Below are 23,998 nucleotides of genomic sequence, written 5' to 3'. Positions count from 1 at the left end.
CAAGTGATGATGAAACATAAGTAATAACAGTCAGGAAAAGTTAATGGGAAAAAGATGGAGAAGCTTATTATGGCAAGTGTGTCACCAGCTTTCTTCTGTGAGCTTGGAGGCAGATCAGAGTTAACAACTTGTCAGTTGCGATGACAAGCTCTATAACTTAACAGACAGAAGGGAGATCCTTTAGAATTCCTAGCTCGACTGTAAATAACGTGGTACAGCTGAAGAACAGAAGAAAGAACAGGGAATTTACGCCAGGGAAAATGGTAATATTTAAACCACTCTGTTAAAGAACTACCTAAATGTGTTTAACATGTCCTGCTATGGTACATACACCTTCCGATCAAATTTTGAAGGTGACATAGAAGTCCCTTTCTCCCCATTGACAGTGCTTTTTTCAGTGCTGTTAGAACAGCAGGGCTCATTAACAAACGATCTACTAATGAGAAAGTGAGACCTCTTGAGCTACCGAAAAGGCTTTTAGGAGTCCTTTCTAAAAATTTCTGGCAAACCCAGAGAAGTTTTCTAATATTTTATTTGTGTCAAGAGAGTATTTTTCTCATTATACAGCTATAGGTATACAGTTTCCATAGCATATGGATTGGAGAACTGACCCTGAACTAAATAATACCTTATTCCCCATTTGTTGTCATTTCACCAAAATAAAAGCAAAAATGTTTTTCTTATTGCAGCAGAAATAGGCATTCATCATTTGAAACTTTAAAAATGAAGGTAAGCAAAAGGAAAAAATAAAAATCACTAATAATTCCACTCATTAGAAATGATCTCTATTCAAATTTCACTTTTGAGTTGTAAAAATTCTAATCATAATAATCCAAAGTATATGCCAAGATTTCTTTTAAAAGGGAAATACTCTAGTGTTTTGAGGTTTTAGAGAAACCAGACACATATTAAGATGTATTGCATTAGCAAACCACAGTTGTGGTTTATCTTTATCAAAATAGCTTATGCCATTTATAAAAGCATGTGTATTAATTTACATGGATTTTAAAAACACAGTTCCACATGATTCTACTTGCTCTTCGAATCTTTAATGCCACTGCATTAATTCTTTACCTAATCTTTTGTATGTGTCTGAAGATGATCTATTATTTTCATTCTGAACCCTGATGTTACATAATTGTACATAACTTTTATTTGAAAAGGCAAAGTAAGGTGATGCGGACCGCCTGGGAAGAGGGGCTTGTCTGTGCTGTGATTCCACTTGGGCAGGCAGCCCTCATGCTCCCCACAGGGGAGTTGGAAGGCAAATGATAGGATGGCCCTCAGGATTTGGTTGATAGACCCTTGTGACTGACTCATTGAGCCCCTGGCCAAGCCTCATTCCTCTTTCTGCCTTCCTTGCTCATATTCTTTCTAGCTTCTCAGTTAAGATCCTGAGAAGTCTCTCAAAGCTTGTCTTCTCTACTGTGTTCCAGTTTTTCATGAGCCCTACTTAGCAAGTAAATTCCTCTCTGGAGATGTCAACTGTTTCTCACCAAAAACAATTATGTTGGAAATGTCATCATACGTTGTCTTCAGTCAGATCTTCATGACCTCTGTAGCATGTTTTGATAAATAATTGTACTAAGACAGTATTGGGATCAATAATCCAACACTTGCAGTTGATTCAGTCTTCATAGCTTGGTTTTACTTTTTTTTTTTTTTTAGTTTTTTGGCTGCACTGCACAGCTTGCAGGATCTTAGTTCCCAGACCACGGATCAAACCTGGGCCCTTGGCAGTGAAAGCCCGGAGTCTTAACTGCTAGACCACCAGGGAATTCCCTGGTTTTACTTTTTTTTTTTGGTTTTACTTTTGATTTACATTTTTTAGAAGCTCTAGGAAATTCTTAAGTAAATAAAACAATATTACATTTTACTGACTTGTTTGTTAATAAATTTTCACTGTTAAAAACAGAAACCTCTGAGACACATAAGTTATTTTAAGGTCTAGACTTTTTTTTTTTTACAAATACTAAATTTTTTTCTACGACTTTAATACAGAATATAGTGGATTCCACATGCCAGTCTAGTCCAGGAACGTTTCTTGATTCTCTGGTTATCAAATTTTTGCATATTATTCTGTTTTTATTTTAAGTTCTTTCCCCTACATTTGATAACTTATATTTATTTAATATTGAATGGCAATGAGTGGCTCTCAGAGACATTCTTATTAAATTCAAGGTATTACCCGCATAATGCTTACAGGACTCTTTGGAAGGAGATGCTGTTTTATGTTAAGTACACTCCTCTAATCACATCTATCTCCAGATTCAAGCGATAGGACATGCCTTCTCCTGTGCTTCCATAACGCCTTCTACATACGTTTCTTTGAAGATTTCACTCAATATGTGTTTATCTGTCATTCTCAGAAGATTGAATTCCTTGAGAACAGCATATAGCATATATAAATGCTTGCTGAGTAAATGAGTAAAAGAAGGAATTAATAAAATCTGGCTAAGTTTTAGCTAGCTCTGGCTGGCTCTGTGAGGTACCAACCTGTATTGGCTAAGAGCATGGACTCTAGAAACCCAAACCACCTGGGTTCAAATCTTAGCTCCATCATTTATTAGCTATGTGTCCTTAGACAATGGTATATGACATTTGTGCGTTTCAGTTTTGTCTTTTCAAATATGGGATAATTATGATACCTAACTCATGCTTAGAACAGTACCTATATATAGTAAGTGCTATATAAGTGTTTGCTACTATCATTATTATCCTTTTATTTAATAGCCCTGGCATGGAATAGTGGGTGCCATTAGGAAATTAATTCTGGAATTCAGTTTTTCTCCCTGTCATCATGAAGAAGTGCTTTGCCTTCACTTTGGGTTCAGGAGCTCTCAGCATGGGAATGAGTAGTGGAGGTCTTTAGTCCACCAACAACTGAGGACATTTGTACCTTTATCAATCAGAAGGCTGCACAGGCTCATTGAACGAACAAGAAGCTTTTTATTTTGATTAGAATTGTATCAACTCTGTATAGGAACAATGTTACCTCAGGCAGGCTCTGATTCATCTTACTTCAGAGGATAAAACTAATTATTAATTGATAAACATATTAATTAATAAACATAGTTTATTTGGTAGGTAAAATCTTTATTTAACAACAGTGATCCATGGGAGAGATGATAAAGAAGTTTTGGATGATAAACAGAGTGGGAAGACAGGATTGAAAGATTTTCGAAGTCTGGCTCTAGCATTAGATGTTTAATGATTTTTGTTCTTTGCATTTTTTTTAAGTGGTCTATTGGATATGACTGATTGTATCTAGCTCTTGGTCTCAGGTTTATATATTTTTTAGTCTCTCCCCACCCCCAACATTTTATTATGAAGAATTTCTAATATACAGCAAAGTTAAAGGATTTAACAGTGAACACACATATTCAACACACAGATTCTGCCATTATTGTTTTGCTATACTTTGTTGATCACGTGTCTGTACACTTATCCATTCCTCTATCCATCCCCTGATACATTTTATGTTTTTATGTACTTGGTTAAGTTCATTTTGCTAAGGAAGTCATCATCTGTATGGGAGAAGACAATGATTTATTCTCAGCCCCCAGAATGCTAATAGTGGCATACACATACACGAAGCAGTACTTTTAAAGAGTTGCTCAGTAAGAATTACTCTTATTAGAAGGATTCCTTAAGAGTCAAAGTAGGGGTAGAGAAAGAAACGTGTAGGTGGAAAAATAAGGGCGTAGGAAAATAATTCAATGTCATAGATAACCAATGAAAACATTCTTTTTGATATAGTTTTTTTTAGTTTCACTTTGCAGACTATGCAGACCCAGTTCTTATTGTTTCCAGTAAATGGCAACAATCATGGAGCAGAAAAGGAACTAAGTTAAATGAAAAGCTTTAAAGAAAATCCTTGCATGTTGAGGCTAATAATATAATACACACAAAACCTAAGATATCAGTTCGTGTCAGCTTTACATCCTCTAGGCAAATGATAAAATATAATTGCGTAGCTTTCCTTTTCACCGCTAGTATAGAATCTGCAGTGCTAGCTCTTGTGGAGTTCTGCCTGCAACTCTAAAGGAACTGAATAGGTCCTAAGGCAAAATTCTGATTATGATTCAGAAAAGAAGGCGTAGTCACTTTGTTCCATGTGAACTAAGCAACACTTTCTAGAAAGCTGTGATTCTTTTGGAGGGCAGTTTCTGGTTGCTGTTGTTTTCTGGCAATGCATGTTTACTGGAAATGCAGAGCTGCAGAGTTACTAATGAGCATTTATCCTTTCTATTTTTAGTTCACTTCTTTAACTGAGATGGACATGATATAATCTCCATTGAGTCAAAGGATGGCATCTAGTCCTGTGCTTCCCACCGAAGACGAACAGGTTTCCTTGGGCATCGATGATCTCCATTTTTCATTGCAAGGTATTAAGATTGGGTGTGGTAACTGTGAGAACCTCTCATCTATTCACAAATTGTATTGCTTTCTGTCTCTCTTATGGTAAAATATATACATGTATCTGTATTTTTCCAATTGTAGAATCTTTCAGTATACTTCAATATCTTTATTGCTATCTCAGCTACTTAGGAAAGTAAGGAATACCTGGAAGGAACTTGGTATCTCGGTTTCTCAATCTGAGTGCATGTGTTTTATTTGCAATGAAAATTAAATAGTTAACCATAGTTTGCTTGGCATTGTTTGCACTTATTTTACATCTTTTTGAATGTACATCCTTATTTTGCCCTAATAAAAAGGAATAGTAGTAATATTAAAAGTGAGTGAACTTTCAGTCCCATGAATTATGTGTGCCTTTATGCAAATAAGTACTGTCCGTATTTTTTTAATGTTTCTTGTCAATATTTGTTATGTACTTTGAAAATTCCTTAGCCACTAGACTTTACATCTCTGTTGCATATCTTGGAGCTGAGTAAAGTCAGCTAGTGTAGAATAAATAAGGGTATGGCAAGTCTTTGAAAATATTTATGTCACTGTGTATTTTAAAGTAGTTGAAAGATTATAGACAGTACTATGTAACATTCTTAAAATGTTATTTAGAAGCCATAGCTTTTGAGTCACTAATTTTTTTATTTTTAATTTATTATTAGAAGAATTGAAGTATAATAGACATACAACATTATATTAGTTTCAGGTGTACAATATAACAGTTCAGTATTTGTGTAGGTTGTGAAATGATCACCACAATAAGTCTAATTAACATCTGTCACCATACATAGTTACAGAATTTCTTTTTCTTTTGATGAGGACTTTTTAAGATCTACTCTCTTAGCAACTTTCAAATATGCAGCACAACATTATTAACTATAGTCACCATGCTGTGCATTATATTTATTTGTGTCATGTATGATAAAGATCCCCAAAAGACTTTCTTTTTGATATCTCTCTCTTTTTTTTTTTGTGGTACGTGGGCCTCTCACTGTTGTGGCCTCTCCTGTTGCGGAGCATAGGCTCTGGATGCGCAGGCCCAGCGGCCGTGGCTCATGGGCCTAGCGGCTCTGCGGCATGTGGGATCTTCCCGGACTGGGGCACGAACCCGTGTCCCCTGCATCAGCAGGCGGACTCTCAACCACTGTGCCACCAGGGTAGCCCTCTGATATCTCTTTTTAATTAAACATGGTTTTGAATGATTAGCTTCTTGACTTTGGGGCCAATGGCTTTTAAAAATAAATATCATGTAATTTTTATAGACTCAAGAAACATATTTTGAGGGATAATACTTGAGGTAAGAATTTAAAAAATTCTCAGTAAGTGCATTTTTATGGTGTCATATACTCGTCATAAGTTGTTTGAATCAAATTTTCATTTTTCGGAAAAAACCCAATGCTCTTATTTTTCTCTCAAGTTTTGGTTGCATATGAGTAGTAATTCATGTGCCCTAAAGTGTATCAGGAAGATAGTGCATCAATAAATGTTGGTAAATCTAATTTCTTTCTTTCTTCCTTCCTTCCTTCCTTCCTTTTTTCTTTCTTTCTTCCTTCCTTCCTCCTTCCCTTTCCTTTCCTTCCCTTTCCTTCCCTTCCCTTCCTTTCTCTCTTTCTCTCTCTCTCTCTTCCTCCCTCCCTCCCTTCCTTTTTTCCTGAATCAGTTTATCCTGATAAGTATTTATATATGCATTTATTTAATTTTTTCTTCCAGTTTTATTGAGATATTATTGGCATACAGCACTATAAGTTTAAGGTGTACAGCATAATGACTTGACTTACATACGTCATGAACTGGTTATCACAATAAGTGCAGTGAACATCCATCATCTCAAATAGATACAAAATTAAAGAAATAGAAAAAATTTTTTTCCATATGATGAGAACTCTTAGGATTTACTCTTGACAACTTTCATATATAAAATAGAACAGTGTTGATTATATTTGTCATGCGTACATTACACCCCTAGTACTTATTTATCTTGTAACAGACTGTAACTAGACTTATTCTGGTGATCCTTTTGAAATGTATAGAAATATTTGAACACTGTGTTATGTAACAGGAACTAATATAGTGTTGTAGGTCAATAATACTTAAAAAACAAGCAACCAACCCAACATAGAAACTCACAGAAAAAGATCAGATTTGTGGTTACCAGAGGCAGTGGTGGTGGTGGAGTTGGCTGAAAGCAGTCAAAAAGTGCAAACTTCCAGGTAAATCTAATTTCTCATGCTGGCTCTGCCACTTACCAGTTCTTTGAACTTGGATAAGAGACTTTATCTGTTTTGTCTCAGTTTCCTCATATTTAGAATGTGGATGATAATGCCTATATTGCACCTGTGCTTTGAAGATGAACCATAATGCATGCAAAGGGCTTAGCACCATGCCTGCCTGACACAGAGTAGGAGCTCAATAAATGCATCGTAATTTCTTTGTAGATATTACAGTTAAAGTCTTTGTCCCAAAGGATTTCTTGTCCAGGAGCACATAGCTAGAGTAGAAATTGCATGGTGGACAGGAAAAAATGGTAAACCAGATGTCTGGTTTTCAGTTTTGACATTTCTGTTCAATGGCTTCCTATCACATATGGGATAAAGTCTAGACTTCTTGGTGTGGCTCACAGGCACTTCCTGTCTGCTGCTCACCTTTCTCTCTGCCCTCATCTCCCACAAGCACCCTGTGCCCCAGCCCCATGGCTCCTTGAGGGGCCATGCTCCCCTGCTCGTGTGCTTTTGTTCAGGTGGTTCCCCCTGCAGCTCTCCTGTCTCCTCTTTCCACCGGAAGAGTCCAGCTCATCTAGTACTCCTCTATCCCTATTCATCCCAAACTTAGCCAGACTCGGCCCTCTCCATGAGCCCCACTCTTTCTTTGGCTGAGATTAACACTCTCTCCTCTGTTCTCCCATAGTACCTATTTTAGCACTTATAATAATATTATAGGTGTTATATTTAAAAATGTTTTCTTCCCCACTGTAGAGTTTTATGTAGCATGCTCTAGCTTACACAGCACCCTTATGTACATTACCTCATTTGATCCTTACAACCACACTGTAAGGTAGATATTTTTATCTTCAAGATACAGAGAAGGAAGCTGTGGCTCACAAAGATGGAATTACTCCCCCAGAGTCACACGGTTCGTGAGCAGCAGAGCTCAGTTTTGACCTGGAGGATAGTTTTCTTTCCACTGCACCACAGCCACTCCGACATAGTTCAAAGAACAATTTGAAAGAGGGAATTTCCCGAACAACTTCTCTGGAAAGTACACATAAATCTTAGCCTTATCCTAGTTAATCCACAGCAAACTTTTATATTTTTAATTTTTATAGCAATCTTTCACATCCTGAATATGGATGGGCATTTTCAAGTAACATTAATCTCAGGTTCACAAGTAGCTCAAGATAATTGGCAAATTACTGATAAATGAGTGTTTTCTTATAGCATGTTTTCAATTATACTAGGTTATACAATCTGTTCTACAGTAGGAGATGAGTATGGGCTGCTTGGCAATGGAAATGTGATATACATGTGCTGCCAGTGTGAATGATTTTCCTTCATGGTCTCTTTAGAGGAATATGCTGCTGGATGCATTGCTCTATAGGGGGAGAGGTGGAAAACCAATACTATACTATAGTCAGCTTTACACTGGGCAAGGGCTGCTCACATTAGCCAAGTACTCTCAACTGAGGAGTTCCCATGACTGTAGAATGAAGGCTTAACCATGAAATGAATGGATTTCCCAAAGTTAAGTTCTGTATTGTTGTCAGCAGATTTGTAATGATTCTTTCGGCCTGAGTTGCCGAAAGAAAGAGAGAAAGAAAGAAAGGAGGGAGGGAGGAAGAAGGAAAGAAAGAAGGAACTTGTATGTATTTCTGAAGGTAACTTTGGTTTCATTGCACGGTTATTAGCTATGTAGACAAAAACATTGATAGACAATATTATGAGCATTAGCAACTACCGAACTGCAGGCTGTTGGCAATAGTCTTAAAAGCATTTGGCTTTGTACACCATGTAAGCAGACTTGTATTTCACAGAATTCACATGTGCTTAGTGATCCTTGGAGTAATATGAGTAAAGAGATTTTATGTCATATGAAAGGCTCAGGATGACCGCTCATAAGAAAGGTTTTTTCTCCTCATTTCAGAACCTTTTTTAAAAGGAAGAAAGAGGCCTATTTAACTAATAATGCCTATTTTATTTTAGCCAAAAACTTATATAAGGTGAGGCAATTATGGCCATACCTTGACTGAGAATAATACGCTTAAGAAAAGATTAAAACGTCTGCATTGAAATGTGGTGAATCATTGTTGATATGCTATGAAAACAGGTATGTTATGTGTGCAAGGCCAACAAGGCATCAGACCTAAGGAATCAGGCCGTGCTTTGCTGAAATTCATAGAGCAGGACAATAAACATCATTTATTGTTCATCATTTGTGTGATCTTTGAGAAAATGTCTTTATGAAGGGATTTTTTGTTTTGTTTTTTTCTTTGCGGAACGCGGGCCTCTCACTGTTGTGGCCTCTCCCGTTGCGGAGCACAGGCTCCGGATGCGCAGGCTCAGCGGTCATGGCTCACGGGCCTAGCCGCTCTGCGGCATGTGGGATCTTCCCGGACTGGGGCACGAACCTGTGTCCCCTGCATCGGCAGGCGGACTCTCAACCACTGCGTCACCAGGGAAGCCCATATGAAGGGATTTTTAAAGGCACTTTTTGTAGAGAGATATTTGTGATCTCTTAGTCTAGTGAGGATAGTAATATTGAAATGATTGGATTTTAGGGAGGAAAAAGAAATGACATTTGTGAATTTGAACAATTTGAGCAGATTAATGTAAAAACTGGAATTTATTTTAGTTTAGTGCATTTTGTACTACCATGGATGATCCACATTTTAAGTAAATTATAGATATGAAAGTTTAAACTATTAAAATGATAAATAAATGGTTGCTTTTAAAAATTATTTGCTTTACTGAGGTTTCCATTATAGAATTTCTTTACATCTTTCCATTGGATTTCTTACCTGGCAAAATAATAGGTGCTTCCTTCCCTTTTATCCTAAGAGAATAGTAACTACATATTTTGTCTGAAATAACATCTCTGCTAAGCTCTTCAGGTGGGAACGGTATGTTCAGAGAACATTTCTTTGATGTATCGGGCAGATACGATTATGCAAGCAGTAAAGGGTAAAGCTGGATAATACCACAGAGTTTTCAAGTTGGAAGGGACTTTCTTTGCTATTCCATTTAATTTGAGACCAAAGGAGGAATCCCTTCAGTAGTATTTCTGAGATGAAGATCCTTGAGGGAGTTGAATTCAAGCCCAAGAAGTTTGGGGATTTTGCTTTTAGGCAGCAGGACCTGTTGGGTCTTGGGAATGAGAGGACAGGGTCCATGGTCAGAGTTGTGCCTTAGGAGATTAGACTGGGTTTGAGGTATAGGAAGACTTGAAAGGGGTGAGAAAGTGAAATTGGAGAAACTGATTAGAAAGCTTTGCAAATATCTGGGTATTGGGTAATGTTGGTGTGGATTCGAGTTATAGCAGTGAGTAGGAAAGTATGGGACAGTTAAGAAACCTTTAAGGTGGAAGACTCAATAGAACTCTGCAGTTATGACTATGGAAAATAAGGTGGAGAAGCTCCAAAGTTAGAAGCTGAGCTGCTTGAGATAATAGTGGTAGCAACTATAATGTCCAAAGTATTAACTTCCTTTTTATTTAGTGTCTTTTCACCAAGTATTTTAATAGCATCAAATAATAAGACCATTAAATACTATTTTATATCAATATGCTTAAAATAAATTGTTGTAGATAAAAAATCCTGTTTTCAAAGAAACTCTTGAGAACTTCCTATGTCATGGAAAGCTTAATAGCACGACACAGGTAGAGGGCCCATTTGAAAGTCAAATTAATAATGAGTGAAATTGATACCTGGAATTGACATGATATTTTAAATCAACTATAATTCAATTAAAAACAATGAGTGGGGCTTCCCTGGTGGCGCAGTGGTTGAGGGTCCGCCTGCCGATGCAGGGGACATGGGTTCGTGCCCCGGTCCGGGAAGATCCCACATGCCGCGGAGCAGCTGGGCCCGTGAGCCATAGCCGCTGAGCCTGTGCGTCCGGAGCCTGTGCTCCGCAACGGGAGAGGCCACAACAGTGAGAGGCCCATGTAACGCAAAAAAAAAAAAAAAAAAAAAACAACAACAACAATGAGTGAAATTGACTAGGCTGACTCATCTTGTGATATTTTAAGTGGTAGCTACAGCAATTTTGAACTATTTTGGACACTTTATACGTTTCAGATTTAAGTTTTTTCTTTTCTTTTTTTTTTTTTTTTTGATGTGCACCATTTTTAAAGTCTGTATTGAATTTGTTAGAATATTGCTTCTGTTTTATGTTTTGGTTCTTTGGCTGTGAGGCATGTGGGATCTTAGCTCCCCGACCAGGGATTGAACCTGCACACCCTGCCTTGGAAGGTGAAGTCTTAACCACTGGACGGCCAGGGAAGTCCCGATTTAAGTTGTTTCTTTTTTTTTTTTTTTTTTTTTTTTTGCGGTATGCGGGCCTCTCACTGTTGTGGCCTCCCCCGTTGCGGAGCACAGGCTCCGGACGCGCAGGCTCAGCGGCCGTGGCTCACGGGCCCAGCCGCTCCGCGGCATATGGGATCCTCCCAGACCGGGGCACGAACCCGTATCCCCTGCATCGGCAGGCGGACTCTCAACCACTTGCGCCACCAGGGAGGCCCAAGTTGTTTCTTTTTAACACATAAATATAATATTTTTTTGGCCATAAAAGGACAAAATAATTTTATGTACCAGGAGCACATTATTTTGTTTTCAAAAACGAGGTAAGCCAGTGGTAGCTCATTAGAGCAACAGCATCTGAATACAGAATGTTATCATCAATTAGACAAAGGACTAGGAAGGAGTGTGTATTCTGTTACCTTTGCTACCACACGTGGAGTTAACTTTCATGCAGTTCTGCCAAAATGCTGGTGAATGGTTAACCATCTGCATGAACCTGTATAAAACCATGTCCAGCCAAGTTACTGTGTTGTTTCAAACAGTGCTCATATGTTTTATTTAGTGCTGTTATCTTCTAGATGACATATTTTAAAAGGTTAAAAAGCCCTTTATGCCTTCTGGGTAGACATTGCTTGGTAGGGCTGAGCAGTGAAATGTAAGTCTCTGTAGTTAGGTTATTCTCCATTTAAATTTATTCATGATTTACTGAGTATCCATCTGAAGGGAGGCTTTCAATTTATGTATTCCTTTTAATAACATTAGAAAATATTTGTGTTCGTTGGGTTAGATTATAAGAATAATTATGTGATGTAATGTTGAATTTTATTCACTTGTCCAGTAAATATTCGATGGCAACCATAGGTAGGGTGTTAAGGATGCAAAGATGAATAGATTGAACACCTTCAAGAGGCATGTAGTGCAGCTGTGCTTTTGCCTGTTGACATCACGTGAAAGTGACATCAACAAGTTACACAAATAAGAACTTCCTGGGAGTTTGTTTTCTTGCTGAACCCTGTGTAATTGTTCCTTATCCTGGAGTTTCCTTTTGTCTTTGGACATCTCTTGCTCTAATAAGCCATCTGGGCTCCTCTAAGTATGTTAGGTGCCCTGCATAGGAAATCTTGTGCCTTTATTACCAATGAAATTTCTGACGTGTTTTAGGCTTTCAATAAAAAACTGTGTAATGAAAAACTGAGTGGCCATTCCACTATAAAGATATATATTAGGAGTTTGGGATTAGCATAGACACACTAGTATATATAAAATAGATAATCAACAGGAACCTACCATAAAGCACAGGGAGCTCAATATTCTGTAATAACCTATACAAGAAGCTGAAAAAGATGGATATATGTGTATGTATAACGGAATCACTTTGCTGTACACCTAAAACTAACACAATATTGTAAATTAACTATACTCCAATATAAAGTAAAAATTAAATTTAAATTAAAAAAAAGAAAAAAAAATATAAAGTATCCTGAATTAGAAAAATTGTTCAGTGTTCAGGAAAATCAGACAGGATGGAAACAAAGATTTCTTTAGACACGAGGCAGTGAGGTATGTATATGGTGTTTAGGGGCTCATTAGTGTTTTAGTATCATGTTTCTGAGAGAAATTCTGTTCTACCTTGTGACAGTGAGTGAATGAAACTGTGAAGACTGAGAAAGAGGAGTGGATTTAATAAAATGCTTCTGGGTAGGATTTCTGCCCTTTTGCACCTAGGTCCCCAATGTGGGATTTTGAAATGATGAATGAAGAATAAGAAATATGCAGACAGTAGTTTTGCTTCTTTAACCAAGGCAGACTGCTTTGTTATTACGAATAAAAGCAAATTATCTCTGGGTTTCTTTGTTTTTGTTTTTTTGCCAATTAGGTGATTATTACACCCGGAGAAAATAATCAAGTTGTAGTCCTTCACCAGCTACCAGTGCTGTACTGTCCCAACAAAAAAGCTTCCAGAAAGTTCCTGATATCATAATAGCTGATACTGTCTTCTGCTGTGTTTTTTTGGAGGATTATTTGCCTTCATATTGTAAAGCTTCATAATCTTAAAAATATCCCAATTAAATGAAAAACAAAATAGCTCTGGAAGCAGTGGTGTTTGCAGTGAATGATGTTTTTCAGGGAAAGTTTTTTTCTTTTTCTTTTTTTTCTTTTTAGGTTGTATATACGGTTTCGTCTTCTGGGAACTTTGGTTCTGTTTTTGCCAGGAGTTTGGGGATAAGCTTACTTTATTCTGGGTCAGTTACATTTTGAAAAGTAGGGCAAGATAAATCCAGGGTCATTTAGAGTCCTGTTAAAGTAGGTTAACAAAGATCTTATTCATTCCTTATAGAAATCAGAATCCTTTTTAATTAGCCCTGTGGGAGATACAAGATTTTTCTGAGCGTTTGTTGTGTATGCATGTGTGTTGGGAAGCGGTGTAATTATTCAGAGCTTGAAGTAGTATTTAGGAAAAATAAAACTCAAAATAATTTCCCCTTGGAAATGGGAAAATTTGAAGTAAATATGAGATTAATTTATAACCATCTGGTGGGTTTAGTGTGTGACTTTATACTCTAAAAATCAGAGGTCATTCTAAATGTGCCTCTTCAAGAGATTACTTCCCTCATCTGGTTTCAGCATTGGTGATTTTAATTTCTCCAAATGGCTCCATTTTTCTAAAACGTTCAGCAGGGAAATTTGGTAAAAGGTAACTGTACTTGTTGTTCTCAATATGTATGAGAGCTGAAGTTTACTAATAACCACCAGGTATTTTTAGAGTCATTTAAAAATGATAGATAAAAAGCTATGAATGATTTATTAGAGAAATGGAATGTTTGACGTTATCAATGTGTGTATCTTTGCAGGAGAGATATGAGATTCTGGGTGAATAATTTCTCCTGGTCATTGATGGTCTATGAGGCAACATGTGTTGAATGAGCACTGGAAGAAAATGGGAGAAGAGCAGCCACATACACTTGCTGTCTGCCTCTGGGGTGGAGCAGCACCCACGGGTCACGCCTTGGTCTTTTTAGCCTTTACTACAAAGGGGACTACCAATTACACGGGCAGCAAAATGTTACAAGATCAAGGGCACCTGGCTCAAATACAGAACACCAACGGCCCTTCTCAAATTTGAGTAACATGTAGGATCTTTCCAGAACGTGGGCGTTGTTGGCCTCATCTTCAGTTAAGAAGGATATTCAGAGTGTGAACTAGTTCTGCTGTATGTGTCTGTTTGCCTCAGTCTGAGTGTTTACTTGGCAGAACTTCCAGGGTGGTTTGATGTCTTCAAAACAAAATGTTTCAAAAGTACAGGTGAATTCACACTTAACCACTTTATCACGTAATTATGGTTTTTATGAATACAGGTAAATCTGTTCATTGATATATTCATGCAGCATGTGTTCCCTGAAACCCCACCTTGTATCAAGCACTATTTTTTTTTTTAATCAAGCACCATTTTGGGTTGAGAAGTTATCGAGGTAAACAACTCCAGTAAGCTTCATGTGCCCCACGAGGCTTGCATTTCAGTTACAGAGACAAAGAATAAATCATTAAGAAAAATAGCAAATATCAAAAACAGATTTATGCAAAAATGGATTTATGCTTGGGCATCTTCTTTAGATCAGGTGTCAGAGAAGGAAGAGGAGACACTTAAGGAGCAACTGAATAACACAAAGGAGCTGCTGTGCAAAGAGCTAGGGAGGAGCATTCCAGTATGAGACAATGGCTCAAGGAAGAACTCAACAAGAGAAACAAACATGGTGAATTCATGGCGCAAAGGGAGCCTGGTGTGGCTGGATTGTGGTGGATGAGGGGCAGCGTGATGGGCGAGCAAGGCAAGGCAGAGCTGGGTTAGGCAGGGATTCATCAGCTCTAAGCTGAGGTGTGTGGATGGGAAACCTTTGGAAAGTTTTAATCAAGGGAGTAACATGATCTGATTTACATTTTCCACTCTGGCTGCTGGGTGGAGAGGGGATTATCTGGGAGCAGGAGGGGAAGCAGGAAAGCCCGTTAGGATGCTTTTGTTGTAGCCCTGGTGAGATATCATAGTATTTTGGACCCAGGGTGGTAGCAATGGGATGAAGAACCACGGATTTTTTTCAAAGGATGTTTGTGAACATTGGGATGATTGGGTGATTAATAAGAGAAATGAAGGATAATTTCTAAATTTTTGCCTTGAGCAATTGAGCAGTTGGTTATGGAATTTATTGCGATAAAGATTGGCAGATAAACTAGTTTTTGGGGAAATCAAGCTTGTATTTTTGCCATGATAGATATGAGATGCTTATTTGATATCCAGATGGAGATGTCAAGTAGACAGTTGGATGTCAGGATTCAAGAGTTCTAGAGAAAGGTATAGATTTGGCAGCCATCAGCATATGGCTGGTATACTTATATTTAAAGCCACGGACTGGATGAGATCACCTGTGGATTATGTAGCTAGAGCAGACCTTTTAGGTCTTGCAGTGTTCAGAGGTCAAACAGAAGAGGAGGAGCAAGCAAAGGACACTGAGAAGGAGTGGCCAAGGCCAAAGAAGGAAAACCAGGCAAGTGTGATGGCCTGGAAACCCCTAGATGAAGATATTTCAAGAAGGGGGTATGGTCAACTGTGTTAAGTAGAGAAATGGCCATTGGATTGGGTTCATAGTGTCAGTTGGTGGCTCTAATACATTCGCCACACTCAGATAGTAGAGATGGAGGCCTGACTGGAGGGGGTTGAGGAGAGAATGGGAGGTGAGGGAGTAGAGACAGTGACTTAACATTTCAAGAAATTTTGTTGATATCAGGTACTTGTTGAAGGGAAAGGTAGGATTTTTTAAAGTAAGAGATACTGCTCCATTAACTGTTATGCTTTTCCTAAGTTAGGTTCATTTATTGCTAGAGCCCCATTCATTTATTTGTTCATTCATTATTCAACAAGTGTTTTAAAATACCTATGGTGTATGACACTGTGCTGAACACAGGGGATGGCACATGGCATGTGCTGTCCTGAAACGTATGTTCTGATTACAGGGATACAGACAATTATATCAACAGTAGAGTATGATGTGTGCTGCAAAGAGGGCTGACATGGTGCTATAGAGGTACAGAGTAGGAATACCTCACCCAGACTTGGGAGTCAGGGAAAGCTTCCCAGAGGAAGTGATTTCTAAGCTTAGACCTAAAATGTGTTAATTGATGAGCAGGCATTGAAGGTGGAAAGAGTGCTCCAGGCTGTGGTGAAGGCATATAAAAGCCAGAAGATGAGGCTGAATGTGGCACATTCCAGGAAACGGATGTTTAGCAAGACTGAGGATTAGAGTTTGAAGGAGAGTGTGAAAAGATGAGGTCATGTAAATGTATAGGGGTTTGTAGATTTTCTTAAGACCAAGGGGAAGCAACTGAAGGATTCTGAGTAGAAGCATATTCAGAACTAGTGATTTAGAAATCACCCAGGGGGCACTGTGGGGTGTGGTCTTATGGGACTGCGTGTGGAGACAGGAAGACCAGCTGAGAGATAATGGTGTCCTCATCTAGGAGTTGCCAGTATGGATGGAGAGAAATGGGTATCCAGAGATATCTAATAGATACAATTTTCAGGGCTTTAAAATTTTTTAATTTTTATTTTATTTTTAAATTTTTATTGGAGTATAGTTGATTTACAATGTTGTGTTAGTTTCAGGTGTACAGCAAAGTGAATCAGTTATACGTATACATATATCCACTCTTTTTTTTAGATTCTTTTCCCATGTAGGCCATTACAGAGTATTGAGTAGAGTTCCCTGTGCTATACAGTAGGTCCTTGTTGGTTATTTTATATATAGTAGTGTGTATATGTCAATCCCAATCTCCCAATTTATTCCCTTCCCCATCCCCTGCTAACCATGTTTGTTTTCTACATCCGTGACTCTACCTCTGTTTTGTAAATAAGTTCATTTGTACCCTTTTTTTTTAGATTCCACATATAAGCTATATCATATGAAAAAAATTTTATTTTCAGCTTTATTGAGGTAATTATCAGGACTTTTTGTTTGGGTATGGGAAAGGGAGGGAGAGGGAAGTATCAAAGATGACTCAGGTTTATTCTTGGGCAAATGAGTGGATGTGCAACCATTCACTGAAAAAAAATGCAGGAGAACAACTTTGGTAGGAGAGGGAGTTGATTGAGATGGTAACTCAGTTCTGGAAATGCTGAGTTTGAAGTGTCCCTGGAATAAGTAGGTGGAGATACCCAGAAGATAGTGGAATAAACATATGCACAGCTCAGGAGAAACAGACACCTGGGCTGAAGGTAAAGATTTGGAAGTGATTAGTATATAAATGGTGATTGGTTCCCTGGGAGCAGATGCAGGTATCTAGAGAAAGAGAAGAAGGGCCTAGGCAGAACATTCCAGAGATAGAAACAGCAAAACCAGCCCATAATAGGGCCTGGGAAGGGGTGTCCAGAGAAGTAGAAAGACAACAAGGTGAGTGTGGTACTGTGGAATCCTAAGAAAGAGAATATTTCAAGAAGGAGAGGGTAGTAAACAGTATCAGAAGTTTCAAGATATCCAAAAAGTACTGAGAAGTATCCATGAGGTTTAGCAATGAGTATATTATAAGTGGTCCTGCTGAGAATTAAGTGGAGGGGCTGGGGTGGAAGCCAGCTTTTTGTAGGTTGAGAAGTGAGTGGTAGGTGAGGAAGTGAAGACAGCCAGGGTAGACAATTCTTTCAAGAAGTTTGGATTTGAAGGGGAGGACAGAGATAGGGTGGTAGCTGGAGGGGCCACGGATCTGGCACTTCAGCTGATTTTTAATTATAATGAAAAGAACATGGATTTTGGTATCAGACATGTCTGGATTTGAATTTCTCCCTCACCAGATGTGACATCTAGAGCACAGTATCCAGGGCACAGTAGACTTTCAGTAAATGCTTATTGAATGAGTGACTAAAAATCCTTCATCTTCTGGGAGCTATAGTTTTCTCATTTACAAAATGCCTGCCTGACCACTTGACTAGAAGCTTTAATGAAATAGTGTCATTGTTCCTTACCCTTGAGTCCTACTTATTCCTGGACATGGCTTGTTTCAGCCAGCCTTCTGAGCCCCTCCAAGCCTGTCTTAGGATACCCATAAGTTAGAATAGATCTACACTGCATTACATTATGTTAATATCTCAGTTTATTATTTCATTACTATTTTTGCCAGGCCCTTCCTGTTCCCTTGTGTTGTCTCAAGAATAAGTCACACATGTAAACCAGTCTAATTACTTTAGCTAGGAGTTTCTGAGCGTGAGCTATGTGAACCCCCTCAGTCAGGATCTCTGGGAATTGGGGCACAGAACTGTGCACTTAAACCGTGACTCGCTGGCGTTCAAACGTGTAGGAATCCTAGACTTGTAATCACGGCACGTATCGCCGTAGTGCAGTCTGGCTCTTCTGCACTCAGAAGTCAGAGGTGCTTGGACTGCTGCCCTAGTGGAAGGTGTTTAGGCTCACACCTTGATTTTCACAAGAAAAACGCTCACAGTGTTAATGTGGTTGGTAAAAGGCAGTAAGGAGTAAGAAATATGTGCTAAAAGAAATGTAGTCGTTTCTTTGATTTATTCATGCCACAGATGTTTATTGAGCAACTCAGGTGAGTCAGAAGAGGGTAAGAAAGAAGAGCAAAAAATAGCACCCCAGATCCTAGGCATTTTATCTGTATTGTGGGCTCATTTTCATGTGCTAGAAATACAAGATTTGCTTACGCAGAGAGCCAGGAACTATGTTGCATGGGACTGGAAACAAAAGCCTCAGTGTGAAAGTCTCAGGTGTTTGCATAAGGGTGTGGTTGCCTCATGTGGCTACAGGACCTTGCTGGATCCTACGTGCTAAGGCCCTAAGCAGAAATTCTTTGCTGTGTGTCATAGATTTCCCCAACAAACTAAGTACTTAAATCTGCGGGTTCACTGGGGAAAAATAGCAACAAAGCCCCTCTCGCTCCTGCCCCAGCCAAATAACCATTCATTCAACAAAGGCTTTCTGAAGTCGCACAACATGAAACGCACTGTGTACAAGCTGCAGGCAAAGTGAGGCGCTAAATCAGACCTGGCCTCTGCTCTCCTAGAGCCCGTAGGCTAGTGAGGAGGCAGATAGTAATCAAGTTAGCTCACAGATGTTAGCTAATATTTTTTTAGGAACGGCTTTATCGAGATATAATTCAAGATGTGATTCACATACCATGCAACTCGCCCATTTAAAGTGTACAATTCAATCATTTTTAGTATACTCACAGAATTGTGCAACCATTGCATTTAATTTTAGAACATTTTTATCACTGCCTGCCCCCCCCACCCCCCAAGAAACCCCATACCCTTTCTTCCCATTTTATTCCAAAACCTTCTACTCCTCCCTGCATCAGGCCAAGGCCACCATTGATCCACTTTCTGTGTCTATAGATTGTCCTATTCTGGACATTTTGTACATGTGGAATCATATAATATGTGGTATTTTGTGATGGCTTCTTTCAGTTAGCATAATGATTTCAACATTCATCCATGTTGTAGCTAATATTCATTTGTGTAGATCAAGCATAATCTTGCCAGGGATTGATAAACATTTTTTTGTAGAGGACCAGGTAGTAAATATTTTAGCCTTGAGGTCCATATGGTCTCTGTCGCAACTACTCAACTTGCCATTTTAGCATAAACATAGCTACAGACAGTATGTGTGTGTGTTCCAAGAAAACTGTATTTACAAAAATAGGTGGTGGGCTACATTTGGCCTTTGGGATTATCTGTTGTTGATCTCTGATTCTACATCAGTACAAGTACTTAATCCTCTTAGCAACTCTGTGAGGTAGGTACTGTTATCCCCATCTTACAGATGAGAAGACTGAGGCACATAGCAAGTAGGTGGCAGATACGGGATCAAACTCAGGTAGTCTGGCTCTAGAGCCCATGCTCTTAACCTTGTCAATGATTATAAGTTGAGGCAGGTGCTAAGTAGTGGAGGAAGACAGATTGACTTAGGTTTCCTTCGGGATGCAACAATTGAGCTGAGCCCTAAGGGTAATTAGAAGTCAAGTAGGCAGGGTGGTGCAAACAGCTGTGGCAGGAGGGAACATAGCTTGTAAAGGCCCTGAAGGAAGATGGAGTGGCTGGAGCCCTGGGCATGGAGGAGAGCTGTAAGTGCCGAGGCTGGAGAGATGCTCTGGGGTGGACCATGCAAGCCTCACAGGCTGTTTTGCTTTTGATCCTCAGAGCAGAGGGAAACCATCAAAGGGTGGAAAGGGTACTGTGGTCAGATCTACTGGCTGAAGTGGAGAACAGATTGAAGGGAGCAGAGCAGACCTGGTTGGCCATGGACATGGTCCAGGCCAGACCTGACGGTAGATCAGGCAAGAGGGCCATCAGATGTAGAGAAGGAAGCGCATACCAGAGCCATGTGGAGGCGAATTTGCAGGATTTGGCGGTAGGCTGTACTTGGGGCTGATAAAGGATGGTGGTGTCGGGCTTCCCTGGTGGCGCAGTGGTTGAGAGTCCGCCTGCCGATGCAGGGGACATGGGTTCGTGCCCCGGTCCGGGAAGATCCCACATGCCGCAGAGCGGCTGGGCCCGTGAGCCATGGCCGCTGAGCCTGCGCATCCGGAGCCTGTGCTCCGCAACGGGAGAGGCCACAACAGTGAGAGGGCCTGCGTACCGCTAAAAAAAAAAAAAAAAAAGGATGGTGGTGTCAAGTCCATAAGATGAAAACACAAATGAGCACAGTTTTGGGAGAAGTAGGGAGGTAGAGTGTCATTTCAGTCCTGGAATGCTGAGTTTGACAGGCAAGTGCTGTTTTTTCCATAGTGACAACACAGATTCTCCTGGGAGGAAATATGTGAATGAAAAGAATTTTGAAGTAGAGACGTGTTTGCACATTGAGTTTATGAGATGTGTTAGCTAGGACTTAGCTTCTAAACTCACTTTTCTGGTTCAATAAGTGAGATCTCAGTCCTGGTACTATTTATTTTTCTTTCTTACTTGCTTATTTGTTTGGCTTATGGTTGGTTGCAAGGAAACGTGTTGTAAATTGTCCCTCTGCTTTTTCTGTTGGTTAATAGTCTCCCCTTTTGTAGTTCAGTAACAGGCCTTTTCCTGTTTATTCTTCAGATATTTTAGGCTTTTCTTGTTTTCATTGTGCATGCCTGTGTGTTTTCTTTCATTTACTTATTATTTTTAGTTCCCTTTCTATTGGATAACTGCTTGGGTAATATTCTTTGGGATGGCTGTTGGAACACATGGCTAAAATGTGTTGCATTATTGTCTGAATTTAGTTATTCTTACCTTGTCTAACAGAAAGTTGGCAGCATTGTTTCAGGGGAGAGCAGCAGGGTCTCATTAGTGCATGCCCTTTTTTTTTTTTTTTTGGGTACGCGGGCCTCTCACTGATGTGGCCTCTCCCGTTGCAGAGCACAGGCTCCGGACGCGCAGGCTCAGCGGCCATGGCTCACGGGCCCAGCCGCTCCGCGGCATGTGGGATCTTCCCGGACCGGAGCACGAACCCATGTCCGCTGCATCGGCAGGCGGACTCTCAACCACTGAGCCACCAGCGAAGCCCAGTGCATGCCCTTTTGTTCAAGACATTTTCTTAGTAGAAGAAAGAAACTACCCAGGGGTTTTTGTTTTTGTATTTTATTTATTTTTCTTATACAGCAGCTTCTTATTACTTATCTATTTTATACATATTAGTGTATATATTTCAATCCCAATCTCCCAATTCATCCCACCCACAGCTTTCCCCCCTTGGTGTCCATACATTTGTTCTCTACATCTGTGCCCAGGGGTTTTTAAAACAAGGATTAGGATAAGACATAGGCCTAGTAACTGTTGCCAATAAATTCTTCTCCATGCAATAAGTCAGTTTGAACCTCAATCTTTTAATATTTACTAAGTCTTTCAATCAGCAAAATGTATTGAGTACCTCTTCTCTACATGGCACTGGTCTAAGGGGAAGCAAAAACACAAAAGCATAAGGGTTTAATATTAAGGTTGATACAATGAGTAGGAGAGAAACCACATAGAGGTACATGACTGCAGTACATGAGCAGCAAGTGGTAATTACCATAAGATAGAAACAAAACTGTTGGTTATTCATGTAACTATCCTTTCATAAAAATACAGGTAGAATGATGATAAACATGCTATTTTATAATTTGCTCTTTTTCACTTAAGAATATACCTGCATTGGCACATACGTATCTACTTTGTTCTTTTTACTGGGTAAATGATAATTTTCTTCCTTTCTGGTAATGTGGAAGGTTTATGATCTCCTTTTTAAAAATTTCTTATGGCTTAACAGATGCTTTTTAACTTTAAATAGTGTACCTAAATTGCTGCTTTTTGAATTATCAACTTAAAAAATGAAACCATATCATGTGTAGTAATTTAATTTACGTATACATACATTCATTCTTTCATTCGACAAGTATTGACTGAGTGCCTTCTACTTGTGAGGTATTATTCTAGGAGCGAGGAACCCAGTGACCGACCAAAACAAATCCTTGCTCTTTAGAATTTATGTTCTTTGCCTGTCTAATCTAGAAGGATGCACAGGAAATTGTTAATTAATGTTGTCTCTGGGGAAGGAAAATGGGTGTGTGGGGAAAGTTAAGATTAACTTTGAATTCTGTTACTGTTTATAAAACATGTTTTATGAGGATTATATATTACTTCCTAATAGTAATAATGATTAAAAAAAAAAAAGACCCAACAAAGTATTGTGGTAGGCCAGAGCCAGAAGAGATTATTTCTATTTCACAAAGGGTACATTTGAACAGGATATGTCTTATTTTAACAAATGTTGATCAAATGCCCCCCATGTGCATTGTGCTGGGTGCTCTGGTTTCTGTGAATGCAGAGGGATGCGGGAGGATTAGCCAGTCCAGAGGGTACATAGCATGTTGATGCAGAAAAGAGAGCAACTTAACTGGGGAACTGCATATATTCTAGTTTGGCTAGAGAAGTAGGATGTAAGTGGGGAAGTCATGGAGGATGAGTCAGGAAAAAGTTGATTGGAGTCAAATTCTGAATGACCTAGAATGTTAGGCTAAGAATCTATAATTTATTCATTATGGAATTAGGGGGTGATCAAAAGATTTTAATGAGGAGAGTGAAAGATCCAAGTAATAAATCTGGTGCCATGTGCAATAAACCTGTTATCAATAACCCAGCAATAGAAAGGGAAGAAGGGAAATTCCTGGATAGAGAAGGTTGCAAGGCCTCCTTGGTGACCTCATGCAGTAGAGAACATTCTTGGAGAAGCCACATTGTAATAACGTTTTGCTCTGTGTTTAAGTGAAAATGTCAATTAGAGATTCTCATGCCTGGGTAACTGCCTTTGAACTCTTACTACCAGGGAGGACTGCTGGAGTCAACATTTTAGATGAACTTTTGTGGAGACTGGACCTTGCTGAGACCCAGTGGCCTTGGTAGTTTAATAATGAGATTTATAAGGAACTTAAAATCTACCCTCTTTAATTGAGCTTAACTCAATTTGTTTTCATTTAAGTTCCCTTCCAGCTAAGGATATGAGTTGCCAGCTCACAAAAGGCAGATTGAATAAGAACAAAGTCAGGGATTAAATGTATTTTTATGGTAATGACACCTAGAGAAAACCTTTTCCTTCTATGCCTTTCTGAAACTCAGCCAGATATTTTCCAAGAATGATAATCAAGGATACCCATATGGGCCTGAATAAAATTCACTGACTACATTTTCCTGCATTTTATATATTTCTTATTTGCCTTAAAAATCAGAATAGAGAATTTCTCATTCTCTATTCCTTGGCATTTTAAGAAACTCATCATTATGATAGATTTTATTATTTTCTGTCTGTTTTTGTCTTTTTCTGTCCCTGATGTCTGCTGATTAAATGGTCTTTTTCTCATTACTCAGCCATAAAAAAAGAGTGAAATAATGCTATTTGCAGCAACATGGATGGACCTGGAGATTATCATACAAAGTGAAGGAAGTCAGACAGAGAAAGACAAATTTCATATAATATCACTTAAATGTGGAATCTAAGAAATGGTACAAATGAACTTATTTAAAAAACAGAAACAGACTCACAGACTTAGAAAACAAACTTATGATTACCAAAGGGGAAA

General features: G+C 38.9%; 1 protein-coding gene across 1 annotated transcript in view; it reads left to right on the top strand.

Moving 5' to 3' along the window:
- Nucleotides 1-23,998, top strand: part of SYNE2 (spectrin repeat containing nuclear envelope protein 2) — a 345,609-nt gene that overhangs the window by 55,232 nt on the left and 266,379 nt on the right. Inside the window, exon 2 of the mRNA XM_060096039.1 lies at nt 4,259-4,388. Coding sequence (XP_059952022.1) covers nt 4,310-4,388 — 79 coding nt within the window. The 5' untranslated portion in view covers nt 4,259-4,309. The remainder of the gene's footprint in view (nt 1-4,258; nt 4,389-23,998) is intronic.

The sequence above is a fragment of the Mesoplodon densirostris genome, chromosome 4 (assembly GCF_025265405.1).
Source record: "Mesoplodon densirostris isolate mMesDen1 chromosome 4, mMesDen1 primary haplotype, whole genome shotgun sequence".
Taxonomy (NCBI): domain Eukaryota; kingdom Metazoa; phylum Chordata; class Mammalia; order Artiodactyla; family Ziphiidae; genus Mesoplodon; species Mesoplodon densirostris.
The sequence above is the reverse complement of the archived record's forward strand: the minus strand, read 5'-3'. Positions and strand labels throughout refer to the sequence as shown.